The following is a 27,642-nucleotide window of genomic DNA, read 5'->3' as shown; positions in this document are numbered from 1 at the left end:
AAAGCAGCCGGACACCAATTTAAAACTATTACTGAGTTAAAGTGTAAAATCCTCGAAGCATGGTCCGAGTTGGATCAAACTACACTTCAACGACTAGTGGAGTCAATGAAAGGCAGAATTTTTGAGGTGATCCAGTGTAATGGAGGACATACGCATTACTAATTTCCATCTTTTAATGTCAAAAATGTGACTGCGTCTATAGATATATTCCAATTAAAAAATGTACTTTTGTATATCAAACATACTCTCATGGTAATAAAGACACATAGAAAAATTTTTTTTGTAATTTTTATTAGCCCACAACACAACAATTATTTTGATAATTGCATGCATATCAGTTGACAATTCATAGAATAAAATTAAGACAAAGAGAAAAATATTGATGCGTCTAAACGAATATGCCTCAGTGTATATATTTTATATTAGATTTTATAGATAGATCTTATAGATATATATATAGATATTTTATAGATATCTACATATAGATTATTTATAGATAGATTTTAATGTTTTTTTAAGATTTATATCAGATAGATTTTAATATATACTTTATATAAGAATATACTTTTTTACAGTCTGAAAAAAGAATATACATTTTTCAGCCTCCAAAACATTTTTTTTTGTTGTGGTTCTTAAAGTGCTCCCAGAAGCCCTTACGGTCTTATCACAGAGCACCGCGGATAGGATTTAATTAGGATTTTCAGGCCTCCTTTCTTACCCATATCGCTTATTGGGCTAGAAGTATATAAAGTATCTTAGAGTATTTCTCGATAAAAAATATGGAACTATCAACAGAATCATTTAAACATAAAACTCACACAAGCCAACAGGGTGCTGCCTTTTGATTTCTTCAGAACAATCTACCAATTCTTTAAATAATTTTGTTAAATTGTACATGAAATTCTAATTCATTGTTCTCAAGTTGTAATAGATAAACTTGTACCAGTAGGTCTTCTTTCTATGGAGGCTCAGGAATGCCGAAAAAAAGACGTTACAAAATTATAGAGAACACTATACGAGAAGATATTCAAGAAAAGTCACAAATGAAGATTTTATGCGAAGATTATTGTGCAGTTCACATCCAATTATTAGCTCTCAAGAAGGAGTTCGAGATGTATTAAAGAACTTGAAACAAAGATTGTATTAAACTTTTATTGTAACTTTTATTTTAAGTTTTGAATATTCTTACTTTGATTTTTGATAAAATATCTGTTTCTTTGTTTATAAAAAAGGGTCTAACACGTAACAAACATTTTAATTAATGCTTCGAATCTGGGAAAAACTGGTTCTAAAATCAACCAAAAAGTTATACACCCTTTTCTATTAGGGTGTTAAGGGTGCCTGCATCTGCATAAAATTTTTTAAAAAAAAGATCTTCACGATGACTAGAGTCACTGATAAAAATTTCAATTTGACAACTTTCAAAATAAAGGAGTCTTGGCCCACTGTGCATAGGCGTCGAAATTCAAGTGAATATAAAATTAGATTTTTAGTCTTTCGCTGTATTAAAGATGTATCAAGCTTGAAGCACATTTTGTTGCTTTGCGTTGAACAGATTCAATCAAAGATATCTCAGTTTCCAAAACAGAGACTGCATATTTAAACTTCTTAGACTTTAATTTAAATTTTTTTTATTTTGCAAAAAGTAACTGTGAATAAGATTGATTTAATGATAATGAATAACAGCATTTTAAAACGTTTAATTTAAGTAATTAACTATTTGACCACTTATAAATCAAGTGTAAGGTTAGAGAAATAAGCCAATAGTCATTAGCAAGTAAATGATCTTTTTTTATATAAATCAGACTAATATTGACTAATTTTTAGGGAGAGGTTACTATTCCGGAGGTAAAGAGGTTACTATTCTGGAGTTAAAAGATTTATAGAAGATTTTTGTAAAGAGAATTGCGAAGCTTTTGGCACATTAAATATTAATGGATGCAAGTCGTCAATTCCAAAGGATTTAGATCAGTAAGTATCATAATAAAGTCGGTGACAGAGCCTAAGTTATCATTTTAAATACATTTAAATTTAACATCGCTTTTATATAATGATGAAACATTTTCAGAGTTTTCAAAAATAAATAAAGATTTGAATTTAGAGTTCAGAAGATCCAGATAGTGTATTTTAGATCCTTAGCTTGACACAAAAACTTCGTTAAGAAAAACACAAGCAAAAAAAATAAACACTTTATGACTTTAAATAACTTAATTCTTTTTAACTTTTAAAACCCAATTATAAATAGATTTATAAAAAATCTTCCTTTAAACTCCTTCAAAATAAAGCCTTTAACGATTGTTTAGCGTCAAGTTTTTAGGAGAAATGTATTCCACAACTCCACTTGTTGCGTGCGCATCATAAAAAAAAAAATTGTTGTGAGGAGCGTCTCGACCGGAAACAGCCTAAAAAAAGTTAAAATGTTTACATTTATATAAATCTTTATTTAGTTAGCATTTAAAAAGCACTTTTAAGAAGAATTTTACGCCCAATAATGACGAGGCTGGGTCGTAAAATTTAATGCAAAGCTAATAATCCATGTAAAATGCATTGCTACAACAGTAAAAAAAGTAAACATTTGAAGCAAGATTGCATTAAGATTATTCTAAAAAAATAGGTAGGTAAGTTTAATAGAGAGTTTCTAAAACGCAAATTTCAAAAATGATAAAAAGCAAGTTTTTGAAAAAACTATAACTTTACATTTTTATTTTAAATTTAAAAACAAAAAGTTCGACATCTTTTATGCAGTGAATTCTCAAATAAACTTTTCTTCATAAACTGATAACTATCAAAATTTTTGAAGAGCTTTTTTTCTGATATTAAGGACCCATTAAATATTCTTTAAACCCGTTAACGGGTCTTACGGGACCTCTTAAAATATTAGTTTTTTGTATAATACACTCTGATAAAAGATGGTTGGAGCAGTGCCAAAAAAAATTTAAATATTGCTCACAGTGTACATAATGAGAAGATCATATTCAATATCCGCTATAGATACAGGAATTGAAAAATTTTGAAATACTTAGCACATTCAAACTATAAAACACATTAAAAAGATTTAATTAGTCATTTAAACAATAAAACACATCAAGAAGGTTTATGAGCAACATGTATAATAGAACTGTACCATACTACATTGACGAATCCAGGATATTTCGTTGGAAAGGGGGAGAGAAGTTTTTTTTGCCGACCGCCTAATTTATAAATTGTAAATTATATTTATTTTAATTGAAGGTACATCACCTATCTTTAAGAAAATATAAATGAACATTTGAATATGGTCCATCATCAACAGTTCGACGTAGCTTTGTCATGATGTTGGAACAGGAGCATTGTACAGCATTTATATTGATTTGACAAATACATCTTTTGATTCAGGTAACCATTTGTTTGCAATTATTGGCTCTCTGGTTGTTTTTGTATACTAACAAACTCAAAAATCTAAAGAAATCTTCAATTAGGTGACACTGAGGCGAGTTAGTTGGTTTGTGGTTTTTTGGTACATAAGCGATGATTTGGCTTTGCAAGAAGACTTGTGTTTTTTTGGCATAATGTGATGATTGTTTTTGGCCAAAACACGTAAATGTCATATGAATGATGTTTTTGAAGAAATGGAATCAATATTTTGTTCAAACATTGATTCTGGTATACTTCTTGAATAATAGCCAAATCACTTGGCTTAAACCATGGCTTGGAAATTCCCCTCTCAGATATCACTTTCTGCTCAAACTTGTGTTTATATTTGTATTTTACTATTGGAGGTGTTGTAGAACTTTTATCAGCATAACATCGATCATTTACTGGAATTTGCGTTTTGGAGAGGGGAAAGTAACTTTTGTCATCCAAAACAAAACATTTTCCAGAGTAATTTCGAGTCATCCAACAGCATTGAGATTTCACGGTTGATATTTGTTGCTCAGTGTATTTCAGTGCTCTTGTTTTTTTTTCTTTCGACATACTATTCTTTGTTTCTTCAATGTTTTGCAGATATAAGGCTGCGTACACTTGAACTTTTCTGCAGCATCTTATTGACTTATTGAAAAACAAAACATATGGTAAATTTGTAAACAGAGAGAGTATATTTTCACATAGGCGTATTTCTCTTTTTTTGACATTAGTGGTTCGATATGAGAGGGTTAGAATTATTCTCACTTTTTAGTTATCTCCCGTTATACATACATTATTCACAAAGTTGAAAACGATTTAATAAGCAACCAGGTCCGTACCCTACTCTTAAACTCGATAAGGCCTTGAATATATTGTATCTGCGCTCTTAATCTAATAATCTTTTTAGAATTTCTTAAGGTTTCATTAATTTTTGTTCACTTTAATGTAACATTACAAAAATGATACCCTTGTGTTGCATTGAGTTTTTTTACTCTCTAGTGTGTGTGTGTGTGTATATATATATATATATATATATATATATATATATATATATATATATATATATATATATATATATATATATATATATATATAAACTTGTGTTCATGTATTCGTAGTTTTACATTTGTTTCTTGTTGAAAATCAATAAAATATTTGAACAAATTAACAAATTAAAAATAATGACTTAATACGCTGAAAAGTTTGTGAGCTAGTCGTTCATGAAAATACAATATTACAATTTAAAAGTAACAAGTTTAGAATATTGTTAATTAGAAGTTCTTCTTTCTCGCTTTTGCCTTTGCAAAATCATTGGCAAGATCTGTATAATCTTGTTTTGCTGCCACTTTATGTTCAATAACCAGTATTGCGAGGTTCCGTAACCTGCTTTGGCCAATAGAATTTCTTTTATAATTCTTTATAATTTTCAATTTGCTAAATGACCGTTCAACAGTGGCTACTGTAACTGGAAGTGTAAAGAACAACATGAAAGCAGTAAAGATTTCAGAAAATTCACTTTCTAATCAGTTGTACTTTGTGAGAAGCAACTCTGAAAAAGTTTTTATAGACATTTTTTTTATTTAATTCTTTTTTTATTGGAAAAAATTGCGCGTAGAAACTGAATATGAAACTCAGAGGATATCACTTCTGGGTATTTGTTTTTGAGTTCAATCAATCAAAAACAGTTTGTAATTGTTTGCTATAAAACGCTGCTTAATCTGAGCATTTATTTTGTCCAAAACAAAATATTTCAACTTTGAATAATTGTTCCAAATATTTTGTTGATTTTCAACAAGAAACAAATGTAAAACTACGAATACATGAACACAAATTTACTTATATAAATTACATTATGCCGAGTTAGGTCATGTGGGTGGCAACTAGGGGCCCACCACGGATTGTTGCCTATGGGCCCAAAATTTCCAGCTACACCACGGCATTATATGCAATATCTTTCGAAGATCTTTTGCTGATTGAACTCTAGGACAGTTAGCAACTGACCAATGGTTTTATCGTCAAATTGTTTTCAGCAATAAGGCTCATTTTAGGCCTAACAGGTTAATCAATAGACAAAATTTCTGTATATGAAGTAAGATCAATCCACAAGAGACCCTCTTGACTCTATTATATCCAGAAAACTACACTGTTTAGTGTGGTTTACTAAGGAGGGTCCAAAATTCTATATTTTTTGTTTAACCAGTTGTTCTTAATTAATTTAAAAAAAAAGTTGAATAAACAATTCAGTTTTTGCTTTTTTTTTTGTGATAAACCTTCTTATTCAATTTTTAATATTTTTAAAACTTTAAAAAACTTAAAAAATAGAAATCTTTGCGTGTAAAGTTATGCAACTTTATGTTAAAACTTATGCAATTTAAATTTTGATTGGATAACATTGAATTAAAATAATGAAAGTTACGTTTAAAGCAGTTACGTGGAAGCAGTTCGTAAATACACATCTGAAAACTGTATCATTCTTGCAAATATAGTTTTGCAAAACTTAGCTATTTTTTTTCAACAGAAAATAAGAAAGTATTATGGGTTTGGAAAAAGATACAATAATGGAATAACTGATTTATTATATTTTTAATCAGGTTTTTGCAATTATTAAAACAATTTTTTTTTTGTTATTCACCTCCTCAAGGCCGAGAAGACCACTACAGGTGAGGAGGCTACTTAATAGTGGTTGTAACCCTCTTTAAACTCTATAACTCCGAAACACGAACCTTGAGCGCGGTACTACCAGGAACGTGGGTAATTACAAACAACATTGAACTTAAGCGCCAGCGTGACACTCATTGCAACCAGCTGTCGATTACAAAAATTCCTCGTGATAATACTTAAACATCTAAACTATTGTGAAATCAAGATTAATGTAATTAAGAAATATTTCGGGAAATGTGTCATTGTTAAAAAACATAAAATAGTTATATGAAAATATAAAAGAGTTGGAACCAGTGACAGAAACAACTGAGACAGAGCGGGTTAGCAAAATAAGCTTTACATTGAAAAGGCGTCCAAGAGATATTATATATAAGCTTGTTTAAAGTTACAAGGTAGTCCATTTACTTGCGAATCAGATGTCAATAAATATATAGAAAAAGATCTGTTAAATGTCAAAAATGATTTATGAATGGGATGTTTATTTTAGTAATACAGTAGATCATGGCAGCGAAGATCCACTTTGTTTAAAATCATAATTGATGATAAAAATACAAAAAAACACCGTCATGTCTACAGAAGAATAAGCTAATAATTTAAAGTTTCTACTTAACTTGGAAAGTCTTTACAACAATCCACAATTACCTATGATGACTTTTTTTAGTTGTTAAGGTGCTTCCAGAAGAACTAAGTGTCTTATCACAAAGCACCGTGGAAGAGCAACTTAACTAAGAAGCTTACACCTTCTTCCTTACCAATATCGCTTATCTGGTACGAGCCAACATCGAAACTCAGACCACTTGATACTCAGAAAGAACTCAATTCACTGCACCTTGGTTGCAATGAAGTTTATTCGCATTTTCACTAGTAATTGTTACAAATTATTTCTTATATGGTGTAATTTCATGTATAATACCTAATTTTTTGTTGTATTTATAATTACACATATTGATTACGTGTTTTATTGATAAAATGAAAAGAAAAATTCTGGATTCTGCTTTGATAATAATAATGAATTCATTTAATTTAACAATTGATTGTTTTGTCAAAATAATCACATTTATTGAAAATGAAGTAGAAGGCCAAATATTTATAACGAAAAAAAAATTATTAAGTAATTCGAAATCAGCATAAAAAATTAATTAATAAAAAGTGGTTAAACTACACAAAATAGGGAAAGCGGAATAGTATCGAAAATGAACTGATCGAAAAAATGATTAATATCGAAAAATAATTGACCGAAACCCATTTTAATGATTAAGATCGAAAATGTGATTTTCAGATTAATATCGAGAAGTTTTTATATATCAAAATTCACAAATGCGTAACATCAAAATCAATAAAAACGGAATAAGATCAAAAACTCATTTTAATGATTAACTTCGAAAATGTGATTTTCTGAATAATGTTGAAAACAATAAAAACGGAATAAGATTGAAAACTCATTATAATGATTAACATCGAAAATATGATTTTCTGATCAGACTTTTTTTTTTTTTTTAAAAAAAACTAGTACTAGGAGAAAATCTTAAGAAACTTTTTTATACTAAGACACTTTTCAATAAGAAACTTATTTAAGAGTTCGATGAATATTTCCTAACTTTTCACTTAAATATCGCATCAACTTTACACGAAGTTAGCATTATCTACAATAGAGAACAGCAGTTTAAATGAACAGTTTAATTTGCACGCGCAATAAACAGTTTAATTTGCACATGCAAATTTAAGAAACTTTTAAGAAACTCAATATTCCCAAATGTCGTTAGAGAACTTATCCATACAATATATAAGTTTGCACACCAAAAGCACTGTTCAAATAATAGTCACAGTTTCAATGGTTTCATTTCTCAATCAATTACTATCAATTTTTATAACTGAAGCAGTTTTTAGAATGTACGAAATGTTCCAATTATTTAATGAATATTCTTAACAATTTTCTATTGTATACCATTTTTGAAATATTTAGACAAGATTTTTTTAGTTCAAAGTTCAAAGTATTCTGTATATTTCTGTAAATACATTTCATCAAATATTAAACAGTTATCTTGCAACATTTTGGGCCAATATTGAGTAATAATTTTGCATATTCTATTGTGTCAATATTATCAGAATGTGTTTTCAATAAAGAAAGCAATGGAAAATCTTTCCAAATAATTTTTAATGGTGATATAATGTATGCTTTGAATAATTGCATGCAAGTATTACACTAAAATAATGCATATCTATCAGTATTTTCTAATTTCTACTTTATTTTGTTTTAAGTTCTTCAAAAACCACACTAAACAGATTCTGCATGATTTCGTAAGTAGGAAAGTGTTCCAACATAAACATGTAGGGCATTTTTATAACTATAAAAAAACGTTATGTAAAGATAAGAGACAACTTGTAAAATATTTTCATTTAAGCTCTCGGCAACTTGTATAATAAACTCAATAACTTCTGGTATGGAAATTTTATTAAATAACATCTTGTAAAATACAATATGATAATTAATTTTTAACATTTGGTAGCTACATACCATACCAGCAATGTATTTAAAATTGTGTGCTCAATATTTTTTTAGTATTTACAATGTTAAACACTCTGGAACAGAATGACCAGATGGCTACATGTAATAGTAATTTTTCCATGGTATTTGGAGGTAGAGTGGGTATTGTTTATAATCTTTTATTAAAAAGGATCTTTTAGCATGCTATTCTTGTTTTATTAATCAGGATTTTTTAATTAGCCTTTTTTATTGTTTTATTAAGCAGAATCTTTTATCCTGCTCTCCTTGTTTTAAAGTATTTTTTTCTTGAAATTTTTTGCATATATAACAGATGAATTAGTTGACATATAGTTTTGCATACTTACAAATAACTTTATCCTTTAAACTTTTTATGGTTTGTTGACATTAAATGTAAATAAAATCAAAACATCTTGTTTTAAATCGTTTTATAAATAGCCAACAACAAAACATTCAATATTTTTTGTTCTACTAATAGAACTTTTAGTTTATATTGCATAAATTATACAATTATACAGTATTATTACTACACTTTAATTCAAAACCGCAAAATACTGGCCTTCCATTTATTCTGCATTTGGAATTTTCGAACCTATTCCTTGTTTCACATTTTTGATATTATTCCGGAAAGTCCCTTTTTGATTTTATTCTATTTTTCACAATTTTGATATTATTCCGGTAAGTCCCTTTTGTGAACACATGCATTGCCTTGATGAAAAATAATTTTCCTCTTGTTTAAACCAGGCCCTTTCTCACAAACTTTTGCATCCAACTGATCCAAAAGTTGACAATAATATTCAGAACAGATCATAATGTTACCTTTTTCAAGATAATCAATCAATAAAATTCTTTTTGCATCCCAAAAAACGGATGCCATAAGCTTCTTTGCCAACCTTTGTCACTTCACCTGCTTTGGAGCTGAACAACCATGCTCAGTTCACTGTACTAAATTGAAATGTTCTTGTTTCAATTTAGGATCATGGTGGTAGATCTAAGCCTCATCCATTATAAAACGACACACAAAATCGGTTTTATTCTGCTTAAAATGGTCCAAATTTCGTTGAGAAATTTGTTTTCGATTGAGTTTTTCTTGAATTTTTATACATAATTCCTCATGTAAAATATGGAGAAATTGTTCATCTGAGATGCCTATGGTATGAGAAACTTTCACACTTAGTCAAACTTGATTTTTTATTAACCATATTATGTACTTGCTCAATGATTTCTGATTGCAGTTTTTGGACAACCACTACGTGGATCATCCTCAATGCTTGTATGACCACAATTAAACTCTAAAACCCATCAATGCACAGTTGGAAATAAAGGAGCAGATAACCCTTTCACCATTTTTATATGAGTTTCTGTTGCTGATAGAAACCTTCCAAAAAAAAATCATTTATCACTGAATGATATTTTGTTTTTTCCATTGTAAAAATAGTCTTCAAATAGCTTTCAAACAAAGAATAAATTGACACATCGAAATAAAACTTTTAGTGCATTCATATTAAAGATTAAATACCAAACTGGCGTGTTAATTTTTATTTTTCTACTGGTTTAAAGATGTCACTTTCAAAACTTTATAACCAACCTGTATATATATATATATATATATATATATATATATATATATATTTATATGTTTATATATATATATAAATATATATAAATATATATATATATATATTTATATATATATATATATATATATATATATATATATATATATATATATATATTTATATATATATATATATATATATATATATATATATATATATTTATATATATATATAAATATATATATATATATATATATATATATATATATATATATATATATATATATATATATATATATATATATATATACATATACTTATACATATATAAATGGCATGTTTGACAACAAAAAAATGGAAAAATAGTGAAATTTACTTTTTTTAGTCAATTTTTAACTTTTAGATAAGTATTGATAAAGACACATAAAAGTTTATTAAAATTATATTTTTGATAATAAAGTTATTTAATTCAAGTTATTTTTAATGGTTCTGAAGTTTCTTTTCCATGTCATATAATAAAAAAGCATAATTGTAAAATGTTTTTCTCGCCATGAATTTTAATGCATTATCTCCATTATTTTATTCTGGATATGGAGGTAACATCTTCAATTTATCAATGGTCAGATTTTATACTTTTATTTTGAAAAAATTTTATGAAAATAATGAAAGAACATTTGCAGTTTTTATGTTACATAAGTTAAACAAGACAAAAAAGTTTTGTCTTTATAGAGTTTGATTAAAAACTAAACTTTTTTATTAAGATACATGTGAACATATTAAATTTTATGTTTTTATATTTAAAGTTTTGAGTGAAGTTAGAGCACATTTTAATTTTGAATTTGCGAAACATAAATTAAAAAAATTTACTATTTACAGGGTATTCATTTTTATATGCGCGCCTATTCATTTTTATATGCATGTTTATTCATTCTTATATGCGCATTTATTCATTCTTACATGCATGTTTATTCATTCTTATATGCATATTTATTCATTTTTATATGCGCGTTTATTCATTCTTATATGCATATTTATTCATTTTTATATGCGCGTTTATTCATTCTTATATGCATTTAAAAAAAGCATATTTAAGCAATTTGTTTTTTCAAAACAAATTTTTCTTGTTTCCTGGTAAACAAGATTAAAAATACTTAAAACGAAGACTTTTTACATTCGATAATGGTTTATTTAATTTAGTATTAGGTCTTTGTTTAACTTTATTTTTGATTGAATTAATTATTATTTATCTAATTATTCATTCATCTAGATTCAAATTTAATTATTTATAATTATTATTAATATCAAACATTTACCCTATGGATGGAAGAGAAAATAACCAATCATAAGATAAGGAAAAAAGTTACAAAAGAGTGCATTAAAATGCTCAAGTAGCTGAAAGGAATGAATCAACAAGCATTTCCACTTCTCTTAATTTATCTAAGTGCACAATTCAAAATCTTGTTGTTAAGTTAAATAGAGGAGAATTCGACGACATGACTGAATTCAAGTCGTTTTCTAATAAAAAAATGAGGTAAAAGACCTATAAACGCTCAAATAAAAAATATTATTGAATTACGCGTACAAGAAAACAACCTATGTACACAAGAAGCAATAAAAGAAAATCTTTCTGCAGCAGGCTTCAACATGTCTCAGTCTACTATTTCAAGAAAACTCAAGCGCTTGGATTTATTAAGAAAGCGTGTTGTGCATGTGCCAGACGAATGAAACTCAAACGAGTTATTAATGCACGCTATGCATTTGCAAGCAAAATTAACGGAATTTCAAATGAAAAACTTATTTATTTGGATGAAACTAGATTTAATGTGCACACTAACAGCACATATGGTTATTCGTTAAGAAGTGCGCCAGCAATTTTACAGTCGTCTGCAAATTGTGGCAAGAATGTTATCTAAATTTGTGTTGTTTCAACAACGGGAGTGCTGGCTTATGAAACAAAAACTGGAGGCTGGAATGCAGATTCATTTTGTACTTTCATTACTACAATATTGGCACCAGTGATTAGAAATGCAGATGTGGAAGCACCGGTGCTTGTTAAGGACAATTGTAAACTCCATTGGAGCCTTTCTGTTAGGTAAGCACTAGACTGTCATGGCATAGCTATTAAGTATTTGCCAGCATACACGCCACAGCTTAATCCAACAGAAGAATTTTTTTCTATTTTAAAGCATACTTACAAACAGGGAGAATGGGCTTGAAATAAGGATGGGGTAATCAGGAAACTTTATTAAAATATTAATAAAAATTCCTGATTACCCCATCTTTAAAATATTATGGATACTATAGAGTTTAATTTAATTCCATTTTACAACCATATGCGTAGTTACATAAATCCAGCGCTGGCTCGGCAACCATTTTTTAAATAAATAGCAGTGACAACAACCTAATTTATATTTTAAATATGTCTATATAGCCTATTTATTGTTTATATTGTGGGGAATTATTAAACATTTCCAATTGACACTAATAAATTCACTCGCTTGTTTATAGCTGTTTTATCATCTTTTGACTGCGAATATATTATTTACAAATATCATCCTTTTTATCTAAAATACAGAACCACAAAATATTATATTGGTGTAATTTTCCAATAACTTCACGAAGACCGCATCATTACAAATACATTAATGTTAATATTAAGATTTCACAACAATATAAAGTTGTATTAGAGATTTTATGAATAGTTGACTCGCATATAAACGCGCATACAAGAATGAATAAACGCAGATATAAGAATGAATAAACACGCATATAAAAATGAATAACCCTGATAGTTCATCATGATTTTGCTGCTCCTTAGATGAACACTAACATTTTTTTATTGGAACTCCAAAGGGATTTGAAATATGGATTTTTAAAGTTACAATTGTTTACAAGAAGAAAGTTGTTTTCATTGTTTAAATAAACTAATTAAAAAGTTATTTAATTATTTGAAAGTCAGCAAAATTTTTATTTTTAATTGGCTGAAAATTCTAAAAAGACTTTTTAAACTTATCAAATTGCTTATTTACAACATCATTCAGAAAAATGCAAATGATGACAACTGAGCACTAAAAACGGCCAACAAGAAAGAAAAAATAAAGGAAGAGTCAAAAGGCTCAAAAGAGAACTTCTGAACAATGATGATGCCATTAGTTGACTGTCTCCAAATGTTTAGGACTTTATTCTAGTAATTACAAATAAAAAGAAGACTCAAGTTCATCATCTTCATTTAACTCTAAAAGAATTTAGGGATAAACAAACACTTTTTATTGACTAGCTTCACACCCTTCTTCATCAATCTTACACCCACAAAAAGTTTTGGGTTCAATTAACATCATCCCTGGTAGTACCGTGCTTAACTTGCTTCTCCGCACAGCGTCTTTGTTAATCAAAGTTTGTGTTTTAGAGTTATTGAGTTGAAAATGGGTTGTAACTACAACTATAGTACCCTCCTGAACTGTAATTGCTTTCTTGGCCTTGGGTAGGTGAGTAAACATAAAAAAAAAGGAATTTAAACAACCCACCTATGTCATGATTATTTGATTCTTAGATTTAACTACAAATACTAATAACTAGTAACTTCAAAAATAATATTTTATAAATTTTAACATGAAGTGCACTTTAAAATTAACATTAAATGTTTTTGGGAAAATGGTCTAAAAAGTGAATTTTTTTTATAGCTTACATTTATTAGCCATACTACAATGCAAGAGTATATAAATGATATAAATGTTTATATACATTCACTAAATAAACACAAAGCAGAATAAATACAAAGCAGAATAAATTCATAAATTTACCAAGAATGAATTCTTAAAAGTATAAAAACTTGAAATGAAATATGATGATCTTTATAATTGTATAAGAAAAGAGATAAAAAAAAAGTGTTAAACTACTGATGCAAATATGAATTATGTAATGAAAATTTATGTAATGAAATAAAATTTGATAACATTCAACTTTCAACATTTAAACATTTAACAAGTAATTTAACTTGCTAAGGCCTTTCAAGAAAAAAATATTTCACTGCATTCTTAAAATGATTTTCAAACTAATTTTTTTGGATCCACAAACAAAATTTATAAACAAAATTTAATTATTTGATTTATAGTGTTTAACTTGATCAGAATTATAGATATTGTAATTTGCAGAATTAAAAATGACTGTATTTTGCATAATTCAATGTTACATAATGAAATTTCAAATTTAAAAAACTAAACTTAAAATTTTATATTAAAAATTCTAAATTTAAACTTAACATAATAAATTAATAAAAACACCTCTTTGTTCATCTTTTTTTTAAATGTTATTTTTTCAAGAATTTTATACATGTTAAAGAATAATTAAAATATCTTGTTGAATTGCAGGCTTTTGAAAAATTTAACTTCCATGAATTTTAGAAAATTATATATGTAAATAAATATTTATGTAAATAACTATTTACAGTTGTTAAAAAAGCAGCAAGTACCACAAATTTGTTAAAAAAATATTTTTCATTATACCTATAAACCTTAATAACCTCTTTTTTAAAGTTAGACTTTTTTTTTTAATTTTTTGCAAATTTTTGTAATTTCAGTTAGCATATACACAATATAAAAGTGTAATACATTTATAATATTGTGTATATGCTAACTGACATTACAAAAATTTGCAAAAAATTAAAAAAAAATCTAACTTTTGCAATAACTTGCATACCTGTACCACTGAAAACATACAATTACTTTATGTTAATACTAAATAAAAATTATTTTATTGTTACACATTATTTGTTGTCACTTTTAGTTGTTTTTTTATTGCGCTCTATTTGGATAGATTCTACAGAGAACTCCTTGATTGAAATTGAACTCAGGATTTTAGGATTATAAAAAATGTTAGGATCCCAGGATCGTAATTACTACTCCAAACTTATATAGTGGTTGCTTGCAGCTTTGTTGGGAGTGATTTGGTTAAATGATTGTTTCTACAGCAAATGAAACAACTGCAAAGTTTTAACCAACAAAGATTGACAACAGTTAAAACACGAAACTTTTAAACACAAAACTTTCAAACAAGTTTTAATGGCAGAAGCTAGATAAAAAGCATTGCCCTATTAAAAAGAAGTTTGGAAATAACAACAAGTTGATTATTATCATAATGAGTATGTGAGAAAATTTCACAATATATACTATACCATGCATAACCAATTTAAATGTTTTAAACCTTACTGAATTATATTACTGAACCCATGAATTTATTATCAAATGTTACTACTATTCAAGCAGATTATCTGAGAAGTGTTAGGTGTATGTAGAGTATTGATTATAGAATACATAGTAACATAGAGTAACATTCATCGCAAGTGACATCACTGTGACTATGCAGTGACAGTGATGTTACGCAGTGATGCATCTTGAAAAGAAATTTAATAAAAAGTACTTTTTTACTGAAATGCATTCTAAAAGAGTTCTTAAAGGGAATAGGGCTATTATTAGGCATTTATCATCCAACAAAATCAAAAAAAATTTAAACCTAATCAATAAATAATTTATGCATTCTCTTAAATACAAAGTTCTATGATTGTTTGTTGAGTTAGCAACCAGACTCTTAACATTTTATATACTATCGAGAGAGAAAAAAAGATGAAAGATGCCAATGCCACTATATTTATGTTTATAATAAACCAAATCAAACTGGAAAAGGTTTCACAGTAAGCATTTAAAACAAATAAAACAGTTAATTTTTATTTTAATATAAGTATTTTTTTGTAAGTATTTTTGTTATAATAAAATAAATTGTTTACATAAATATATAAAAAGATCTTTTAAGTATTTAATAAATCATGAAGAAAAATATAAATCTGATAAGTAGAAGTAATATGAACAAATTATATTACAACTTTTTTTTAATTGTACCTAGTATACTAATGCACCTAATATGAAGACAGTTTATTAGAAGTAAATGAGACTAAGTTAGATATTGCCAGTTTTATTATTATGAAAATAATAGACAAAACATATACGAGTTTACATGCGTGATTTTTTTGGAAATGTCCTACAGCCAGAAACCAAAAAATAACAATTTGTACTTCAAAAACTTGTTCTAAACTGTACATTAATAATTCTAAAATTTTAATTGTTTATACATATGTTAAAGGGCTTAAACACCTTTCTTTGATTCAATGATTACAAAAAAGTAATAAAATAATCGTAATAAAAATAATAATCGTAATAAAAATAAAGATAAAAAGAGTAAATAAAGTTTTTTAAGTCTTATTATAGCAAAGAAAAGAATGAAACCTAATATTATTGTAATCACCTAATATGTAGACCCTTATTACCTTATAACTAGACAAACTTACATCAAGTCTTAGGATGAACATGAAATACACATGAAAGCAAAAATATGCAAAAAATCCTCAAACTAATTTATACCTTAATAACTTCTTGAGAAAGAACACCACCAACTACAGCATTGACTGGATAGAGTATGCAGCTTACCAAACTAAAACAGTAATTTCAATTTCAATTTTTTTTTTAACATTTGCAATTTCTTTTTTATTTTAAATTCAAGTAAGATTGATTAAGAAATCTTATCAATAATCGTTATATATATATATATATATATATATATATATATATATATATATATATATATATATATATATATATATATATATATATATATATATTTATATATATATTTATATATATATATATATATATATATATATATATATATATATATATATATATATATATATATATATATATATATATATATATATATATATATATATATATATATATATATATATATACTTTGTTTTCTAGTAATTCCCAACTTAACAGTGGATGCTTGTATCTTTGTTTGGAGTAAAACTGAATTTAAAATTTATATATATATATATATATATAAATTGATTTTAATAAAAAAGGTAGCGTATAACTATTTTTTAAATATATTTTAGATATAATAATATATAAATATTAATATATTATTATATCTAAAATATATTTAAAAAATAGTTGTACGCTGCCTTTTTTATTAAAATATCGTATAACAAGAAATGGCTTTTAAAGATTATATATATATTTATATATATATATATATATATATATATATATATATAACAATTTTGATAAGTTCAAAAATTTGCAAACGTGTTTTTTTTAAAACAAAAATTTTGCAAAGAGAAAATATAGTCAACTAAATTAATGTAAACATCAATGGGAATTGAGTCTCATATCTCTTTGACTTTATTAAACAAATCAACATGATTTGAAGACTTGATTCTTTTCATTTGACAGTCAACATGTTCCCATATATGTTCAATGGGATTTAAGTCAGGTGATTGGGACATCCACTTTAAAACATTAACTTTTTGCTCTTTTTGAAAAATTCTAGAATTAATTAGGCTGTTTGTTTGGGATTGTTATCCTGTTTGTATAACCATCCTTGAGGCATTTATCCTTTGCAAAACAGTATTTCATACAAAGACAAATAAGACACCTGCAGTGGGTTGTGAATTTCAACTCCAACAAAACTCAGTTACTGCAAACAATTATTACATTATTTTTAACATTCCTAAATTAATAAATGCCCACCCTCTTATTAAATCCTCTTCTTTATATCTTCTTGGATTATTATACACTGCTGACCTCTCATGGAAGCCATATATACAATTGATTACAAAGTTAGCATCTGCAAGGTCACTTCTCATTATCATGCTCGCCATTCTCTTACTCCTGACTTCATTCTCTACAAATCTCTTATTCTAATAATCTCTTACCCTGTATAGAATACTTTTATCATACTTAGGCTGGATCTTTTAATTATGCTCATTCTATTCTAGACAAAGTCCAAAAACGTAAATCTAGTTGGTCCTGCTCTATCTGTCAAGCCTGAGCCATTTTCCTATCATCATAAGGTTGCATCTCTTTGTCTTTTCTACAAACACGATTATGTTTGCTACTATCATCTCTAGCTCCATCTACTAAAACTCAATCTTGCTTGATTTGTTATTGAGTGAAGCTGCATCTATTTAGCGTATCTGTCCTTTCATGCTGTGAAAACATTTATTTATTTAATTTTTCCCCCTGCACTTCAATTCTTTGGAACTCTCTCACCATCTTCGTGTTTTCTTGACTTATACAGCCTTTAACTTTTCAAGTCGCCTGTCAACTATTTCCTTTCTCTCTTTTTATATATATATATATATATCAGGGACAAACCCAGACCTGTTTTAGTACCGCGATAAGGAGCGGTATGGGCGCCCAAAAAAAAGCGTCTGAAAATTATTTTTATTTTTTAACTTTTCTTTTGCTTTTTTATTAAAAAAAGAAAAACAAATTTCAGTTTTAAATACAGTAGTATATAAATAATTTTCAGTTTATTTTAGCTACCTCAATTTTTCTTCAGGCCAATAAAATTAATTAAAAAGAAATTGCTTTTTTACATAATTACATGACATTTTTACATAACTATGTGACGTAACCGTCATTCGGTGAATAAAAAAATGAAAGTCGTTATGAAACTTAATTTTAAAAACTTGTTGCAAAATTTTATAACAATGGAATGCATAAAAAAATTTGCTTTTTCGAAAGATAGAACAATTTTAAAATATCTATTCTGAGTATAGTTAACTTTTGTTTTTGGAAATTAAGAGTAGACTCAAGAGTAAATGCGGTAGTAGTGTAGTGGTAGAGCTCTCACTTCATAAGCGAGAGGTTCCAAGTTTGATTTCCACCACAAACCCTGGTAGTGCTATGCTCAACTTGTTTCTCCGCGCAGCAGCCTTGATCATCAAGATTTGTGTTTTGGAGTTATAGAGTTGAGAGAGGGTTATAATCACAAGTAGCCTCCTCATCTGTAGTGGCCTTCTCGGCCTTGGAGAGGTGAATTATAAAAAATAAAAAAAAAATAAAAAAAACTGCTTTTGATAATAAATGTACAAAAGTAAAAAATTTCAGTCTTAATCGCGCAAATTTAACTTCTGAATGAATGAACTTTTGATCTTTAGCTTACTACTTTAGTTTACAAAAAAGTTTTATTAAGATCTGTTTAAAATAACCCATTGTAAATGTAACTTATTTATTAAACATAATTTTTTAAATTATACTAAATGATTAAAAAATATAATATGTTTTTTAAAATATATGTTTCTTAATCAAAGATATATAACATTTTTTAAATTATGTTTACCTTAATTATCTCTTCTTTAATTATCTTTAATTTAAAAGGCGCCATAAAATCACTTTAAAAATGATTAACCTTTAGTAAAAGTTAAATGAACATTTTGATAATATTTAAGTCAAAATTTTAAAATTAAAATAATAGTAAATATGTTTAACAAACACTTATGTTTTTTATTCAAATAGTCATTTTTCTTCATATTCTGTAAATTCAGGGGTTCCTCAAGGTTCAATACTAGGCCCTACACTCTTTTTAATTTACATTAACAATCTTCCAAATTTTCTCACATCTAAGGCAACAATGTTCGCTGATGATACTACCATTTATTCTTGTAATGATGAGAAGTCAACACTCTCTGATTGCTTGGAGAGGGAATTGAGCTTGAAAAGGATCTCACTCCTGCTACAGAGTGGCTGGTGAACTTTAATTCAGATAAATTCAATTTTTTTCAGCCAATCGTTATCACAATAATTTAGATCTTCCTATATTTATGAACGAAGTCATCTACCCTTCATCTTCTTTCGGGATTAACTCTTACTTCCGATCTTTCTTGGAAACCATATATCAAACCCATTGCAAAATTAGCATTTGCTAAGATTGCTTCTCTTTATCGAGCTTGACACTTTCGTACTTCAGATTCTATTTTCTATCTCTATAAATCTCAAATTTGGTCTTGTATGGAATACTGTTGCCATATCTGGGGCGGATCTTCCAATGATGCCTTTTCTCTTTTAGACAAGGTGCAAAAACGCATTGTAAACATAGTTGGACCTGCTCTTGCAGCCAACCTACAACCGTTATCACATCGACGTAATGTTGCTTTCTCTTTTCTACAAATACTATAATGGACACTGCTCTAAAGAGCTAGCGTCTCTTGTGCCATCTACTAAAATTTATTCTTGTGTTACTCGTCATTTAATTAAGCCTCATCATTTTTCTGTGACTGTTCCTAAATGCTCTAAAAAACTCTTATTCCTCTAGTTTTTTTCCTTGAACATCAGTTTTTTGGAATTCGCTTCCTTCATCTTGCTTTCCTGATTCATATAATTTGCAATTTTTTAAGTTGTCTGTCAATCATTATCTTGCTCTACAATCTTCATCTTTTCTCTTCCAGTAACTTCCAACTCTAATAGTGGTTGCTTGCAGCCTTGTTGGAAGCAAAGATATTAAAAAAAAAAAAATTTGAATACAAGACTGGGTTCTTCACTGTGTGTGTGTGTGTGTATATATATATATATATATATATATATATATATATATATATATATATATATATATATATATATATATATATATATATATATATATATATATATGTATATATATATATATATATATATATATATATATATATATATGTATATATATATATATATATATATATATTTATATATGTATATATATATATATATATATATATATATATATATATATATATATATATATATATATATGTATATATATATATATATATATATATATATATATATATATATATATATATATATATATATATATGTATATATATATATATATATATATATATATATATATTATATATGTATATATATATATATATATATATATATATATATATATATATATATATATATATATATTTATATTCATATATATAGAGAGAGAGAGTTTGAAATCAAGAATAAAAAAATAGTGAACACGAAAAAGAGAGGCAACTTTAGTAGATGCTAATTTTGCAATCAATTGTATCTATGGTTTCCATGATAGGTAAGTAGTGAAGGATAATAAGAGAATACTTAAAGATGTCAACACGCAGAAGGAGTGTTGCTAGTTATCAATATAGGAATACTAAAAATATAGCAATAGCTGTACTGTCCTCTAAAACATAAGCAACTAATTAAAAAATTTTCCAACTTCACTTACTGAATACTGCCTTTTTTCTAGAAAAAAAACTCTTTAAACAGAAACAACTTGTTATATAAATGTTACATATCGTCGTTATACAAGGGAAATGCGCTAAGTCCATTTTTGGCAGTATGGAGTTGTTTATACCACTATTTAGTATTTTAAATTCTTTATCATTTGATATACCACACAAATTCAATAAATCAATTATTAATGAGTTATTAAGATTTTTATTTCAACTATTACGCAAAAACTTATTAGTTATTACACAAAAACTTATTTTTTCATTACCTCAAAATGATGTTTTTTGAATGCATTTCCCTTATATACTGATGATATAAGGAAAAGATTTTTACATAATACAATTACCTCAAAATGAATAAATGCATTTTTTTTGGATGCACTGGTATTTTAATGTTTTGGTAAGAGAACTTTGAATTATCTGTTTTTTGGATATTGGTCCTTTATAATTGTAAGAAACAAGTATTATCAAAGATTATAAGAAAGGAGTTAAACAATAAGAAATAGGCACCAAGTACTCCATTAACAAGTGAAACAGCAGAACAATAAGTGAACAAACAGAACATGAGAGTAGAAGACCATGCATGTCAGAAAGAATCCTTTTTACAACACTAATGAATTCAGAAAATACAGTTTGCAGATAGTTACAACTTTCAGAACTTCTGAGCCTCAGAATAGCAAAAACACTTTTCATTTTTCCAAAGAATCAAAAAGCTAGAACTGAATTTTTAAATGTTTATAGACACTGGACTATAAAAATCAAATTGAACTAATGAAGTGGCCAGCTCAATTAGCTGGTCTCAACCCAATTAAAAATTCATGGCATAAAGCTGAACTTTTTCTAAAACACAAACTTTAAAATGAGCTATTGAAGCCATGTGGAATAAGATTACACAAAAAATGTGATTAAATCATCGAGTCTATGCCGAAAAGATGCCACGAAGTATTGATTTAATTAATTTTTTTAAAGTTATAAAAAAGTTACTAATGTTTTAGGAGGACCACATTTTTACATGCAAATAACACATTTATTCAATTTCAGGTAGTAGTATTATGTACAAATCTTTTCCATTTTAATAGTTTGATTCCATTTAAAGACTTGTAAATTGCTGTATAATATAACATATATATTGAAATTTTTATTTGCCCATGTTTTTAAATCGTATAAGCAGTAAACAAATGAGTTTTGTTTGGGTTTAAATTCACACACCACTGCAAGCCCTAAGTTACCACAAAGGAGATATTACATTCATATTGATTTTCAGTATATTGTTAAACTCAAAATGAGATATTAGAAGTTTGATATATAAAAAAATTCAAAAACTTTGCCAAGATTAGTTAATAGTAAGAAAGTTGATTAGGCAATAGTTAGAGGGATCAGTGGCCTTTAGAGTTTTACGAAAATTAAAACTACATATGCATGTTATATATATATATCAACCCTCGGAATTAGGGTCAGCATTCGGCAATGCCAACCTAACTGCCAACCTTAAAATATTTGAGGTCAGCAATTTTTTGCCGACCTCATTTTTCTTAATTCCGAGGGTTGATACATATATTGATATATATATATATATATATATATATATATATATATATATATATATATATATATATATATATATATATATATATATATATATGTATATATATATATGTATATAAATATATATATATATATACATACATACATATACATATATATATATATATATATATATATATATATATATATATATATATATATATATATATATATATATATATATATATATATATATATATATATATATATATATATATATATATATATATATAGGGTTATTCAAAATTATGTCATGTCAATAATTTAAAAAGAGCCCTAGCTTATGATCTGCCCTGAACCCTAATTAGTATTTAAAATTATTAAAAAATCTTTTTTTAATCATCGGGAAGGTCCTCACAGAGGGCAAAAGGGTCAATTTTTGCCCTGTTTTAAGGAAAACTTTACCCTACTTGCGGGACCCTTAAATTTCAACCAATTTAAAAAACAAACTGTCCAATAATATGGTAATGAGCTCTCAACTTGAGTTTAAGGGCACTTTTCATAAATAAACATTCAAAGTATTTGTTTTTTTCAACAAAAAGGGGGCTTTTAGTGGGTATTTTTAAAATATCTTACATTTCAATTTTTGTAAACCTTTAAATTCTCTAATAACAATTTATCTTGATGGAAAAATTGTCAAAGAACCTACTTAAGAAAAACAGTTTTTAAAAGATAGGTTAGCTGTTCTTGCTAGGATTAAAGGACAAACCCAGTTAGTTGGAATTCCAGCAATTCACTCAGGTTCTGGAGAACATCAAAAAGAAGCTATAGAAGAACTTATTTCTAACTTTGGATTAGAGGATAAAGTTCAGTGTCTTTGTTTGTTACCACTAGCGCTAACACAGGTAAAGTAAAAGGAGCTTGTAGCAGAATCATTATGCACTTACAGTGCCCTATGTTATAAACTGCATGTCGACACCATATTTTTGAGCATCATGTTACCCATTTTTTGAGAGCTTTATCCAAGCAGTTATATTTCAGGACCAGAAAACAAATTATTCAAAGTTCTTAAGAACCATTGGAATGATCTAGATACTGAAAATCAAGATTTAAAAAGATTATCAACTCCAATTTTTTTCTGAATTAATAAACAAAGGCTGAGTACTATTCAATTTTGCAGATATAAAATTAGCACTAAAGTTTTTAAGCAGGTAAGTAATAAAAGCTTCATAAATTAATTCAATTAAATCTAATTATCCCTTACTATTTAAAATAGTATAGTAAAGTAGTATTTCACTTATAATTTTCCAGTTTTATAATTTTGTTGTAAGTTATTTAAGTCATTATAACTTAGGAAAAAAATTTGTTTAGGATGGAAAGTTTCGTAAGATTATCAGGAATCGGCTCACACACCAACAGACTTAAACTTCACAACCCTGGAGCTGTTCATCATGCCAGATTCATGGGTAAAAGCTTATTTTCCTAAAACTGTTTCTACTTATGGAAAAAACCCCTGAAATCAATGAAGAGAGAAGAGATGACATCACTGAAATGACAAAGTTCCTTTCCATTTTTTACACTGAATAGTTTCTTAGAGTGAAGCTAAGTTCAGCTGCTTCGACGCAGGTACGTGGTCTGAATAATTGTTTTAAAATAAAGATATAACTTTGAATAAAATAGATATATTATTTATTTTTAAATTAAACATTGATATTAACTATTAGGATATGAAAGCATATTGACAGATAAAAAGGTTTGAGGAATTGAATAAAGCTGGAGTTCAAGCTGTTTCTAAATCCATAATGAGACATACTTAGTACCTTGACCCATATTTAGTCATTATAGCAATTGCAGATCAGAAATGTAAAGAACGTGGGGACATGGCTAAGAGACTATTTGATTTAAAATGAGCTCCTATAGAGGAGTATTCCTTATAAAGAAAGGTGTTGGGTAAAGACACTCTAATGAGTTTAAACTTTTTTAGGATGAGCCTCCCAGTTTGAGTTTAGTTCCACTAGTCCTGTCTTGTATTTGACATGCTTGGTCATGGAAAAGCTGAGGTTCAATGAATGAAGGCTGAGTACTATTCAATTTTGCAGATATAAAATTAGCACTAAAGTTTTTAAGCAGGTAAGTAATAAAAGCTTCATAAATTAATTCAATTAAATCTAATTATCCCTTACTATTTAAAATAGTATAGTAAAGTAGTATTTCACTTATAATTTTCCAGTTTTATAATTTTGTTGTAAGTTATTTAAGTCATTATAACTTAGGAAAAAAATTTGTTTAGGATGGAAAGTTTCGTAAGATTATCAGGAATCGGCTCACACACCAACAGACTTAAACTTCACAACCCTGGAGCTGTTCATCATGCCAGATTCATGGGTAAAAGCTTATTTTCCTAAAACTGTTTCTACTTATGGAAAAAACCCCTGAAATCAATGAAGAGAGAAGAGATGACATCACTGAAATGACAAAGTTCCTTTCCATTTTTTACACTGAATAGTTTCTTAGAGTGAAGCTAAGTTCAGCTGCTTCGACGCAGGTACGTGGTCTGAATAATTGTTTTAAAATAAAGATATAACTTTGAATAAAATAGATATATTATTTATTTTTAAATTAAACATTGATATTAACTATTAGGATATGAAAGCATATTGACAGATAAAAAGGTTTGAGGAATTGAATAAAGCTGGAGTTCAAGCTGTTTCTAAATCCATAATGAGACATACTTAGTACCTTGACCCATATTTAGTCATTATAGCAATTGCAGATCAGAAATGTAAAGAACGTGGGGACATGGCTAAGAGACTATTTGATTTAAAATGAGCTCCTATAGAGGAGTATTCCTTATAAAGAAAGGTGTTGGGTAAAGACACTCTAATGAGTTTAAACTTTTTTAGGATGAGCCTCCCAGTTTGAGTTTAGTTCCACTAGTCCTGTCTTGTATTTGACATGCTTGGTCATGGAAAAGCTGAGGTTCAATGAATGAAGCTATCTCCAGAGTCTTGGATTTTAAATGATTTCTATCAAGAATTTAAAACAACCATCATAAATCTTGATGTTGTGAATGATTGTTCAGAAAGAACAGTCAAATTAGTTCAACAACTTGTTAAAAAAGTACATTCAGAAGAGAAAAGACAAGATATGTTTCTTTTTACTCATGTGTACTGGCGAAATCAAAATGGTAGAAAAAAGTTTGATCACGCCAAAGCTGTACTCAATATCATTTAATATATACTTTTTAATCCAATTTATTTTTGAAACACTTGTTAGTTTTTGTTTTGTATTGGTAAAGTTTTTTTTATTGTATTCAAACAAATATTTATTATTTTTAAACAAATATTTTATGTTTTGATGATTTTCAATGTTTTATCATTTTTCTGAAAGCTACTTAAAGAAATTTTTATGAAAAGAGCCCTTTAAACTCAAGTTGTAGAACTCATTACCATGTTATTGGATAGTTTATTTTTTAAATTGGTTGAAATTTAAGGGTCCCACAAGTAGGGTAAAGTTTTCCTAGAAACAGGGCCAAAATTGACTTTTTTGCCCTTTGTGACCTTTCCGATGTTCAAAAAATTTTTGTAAAAAATTTTAAGTACTAATTTGGGGTCAGGGCAGATCATAAGCTAGGGCTTTTTTTAAATTTTTGACATGACCTATTTTTGAATAACCCTAATACATATATATATATATATATATATATATATATATATATATATATATATATATATATATATATATATATATATATATATATATATATATATATATAATCTTTAAAAGTCATTTTCTTGTTATACGTTAAAATATGGGTAGAATTCAATAAATACGACTGCGTATAAACTTATTTAAATATATATATATTTTTTAATAATATATAATTATTTCGATATATTTCGCTGATCTATCATGATCAGCATCATCAGGTATAATAAATAAAATAGTTACAAAGAAATCGTTATAGTAAAAACAAACCGTTAAAAAGATAACACTAAAAAGCCAAAATATAATACAAAAATTTTTTTTTTTCAAATAACTGACGTCAGCAGATTTTATTAAAAAATGGCCCCCAGGTTTTAGTTGTCACGTTATCACCATCATCCCGATTGAGAACCACATCACCATTTCTCAACTCCTGTCGAACCCTAGCTTTGCTTATTTCGAGTGACTCTCTGATTTTCCGAGTTCGATATTCTGGGGCTACAGATAATGTTTTGGGGTGCAACCAATCAAACTTACCATGGCATGTTTTGGAATGTTCAGTTGCACCCAAACTGGACCATTTTTCTTTTAAGCTGTTTTTCTGGTGTTCAATACATCTCGATATCACCTTCTTTTTAGTTTCACCAATGTATATCGAACCACATGAACATTTTAGCTGGTATACGCCAGGGTCTGTGTTTAGTGGTAGTTTAGTTTTATTGTTGCAAAAAATATTTTTTAAATTGGAAGTAAATGTGAAAATAACTTTTATGTTTTGTTTTCGAAATTCTTTACGAAGCTTTGGACCAACAATTGGTATCCAAGGTAGTTTTATAAAGGGTTGGGTATCTAATGGTTGACATGTGGTGTTTTTTGAACCGTTTTTTAAATAGTCTATAGTAATATTATTTAGAATGTTCTTGTTGTGGCCATTTTCAACAAATATGTCTATTAGAAAATCAATTTCTTTTTGAAAGTGTTTTTGAGAGTTTTTAAAAGTTTATACGCAGCCGTATTTATTGAATTCTACCCATATATATATATATATATATATATATATATATATATATATATATATATATATATATATATATATATATATATATATATATATATATATATATATATATATATATATATATATATATATATATATATATATATATATACATATATATATATTTATAATATATATATATATATATATATATATATATACACATATATAC

The 27,642-nt window shown here is 27.1% G+C and overlaps 1 protein-coding gene across 1 annotated transcript in view; it reads right to left on the bottom strand.

Annotated features, from left to right (window-relative positions):
• Window positions 1-2,177: 2,177 nt before the first annotated feature.
• The window catches only part of LOC100209365 (SUMO-activating enzyme subunit 1), a 57,569-nt gene continuing 32,104 nt past the window's right edge, over window positions 2,178-27,642 (bottom strand). The window contains exons 8-9 of the mRNA XM_065799844.1: window positions 16,518-16,587; window positions 2,178-2,402 (exon numbers count right to left, since the gene is read on the bottom strand). Coding sequence (XP_065655916.1) covers window positions 2,289-2,402; window positions 16,518-16,587 — 184 coding nt within the window. The 3' untranslated portion in view covers window positions 2,178-2,288. The remainder of the gene's footprint in view (window positions 2,403-16,517; window positions 16,588-27,642) is intronic.

The sequence above is a fragment of the Hydra vulgaris genome, chromosome 06, assembly GCF_038396675.1.
Source record: "Hydra vulgaris chromosome 06, alternate assembly HydraT2T_AEP".
NCBI classification, from domain to species: domain Eukaryota; kingdom Metazoa; phylum Cnidaria; class Hydrozoa; order Anthoathecata; family Hydridae; genus Hydra; species Hydra vulgaris.
This window is presented reverse-complemented; position numbering and strand designations above follow the sequence as displayed.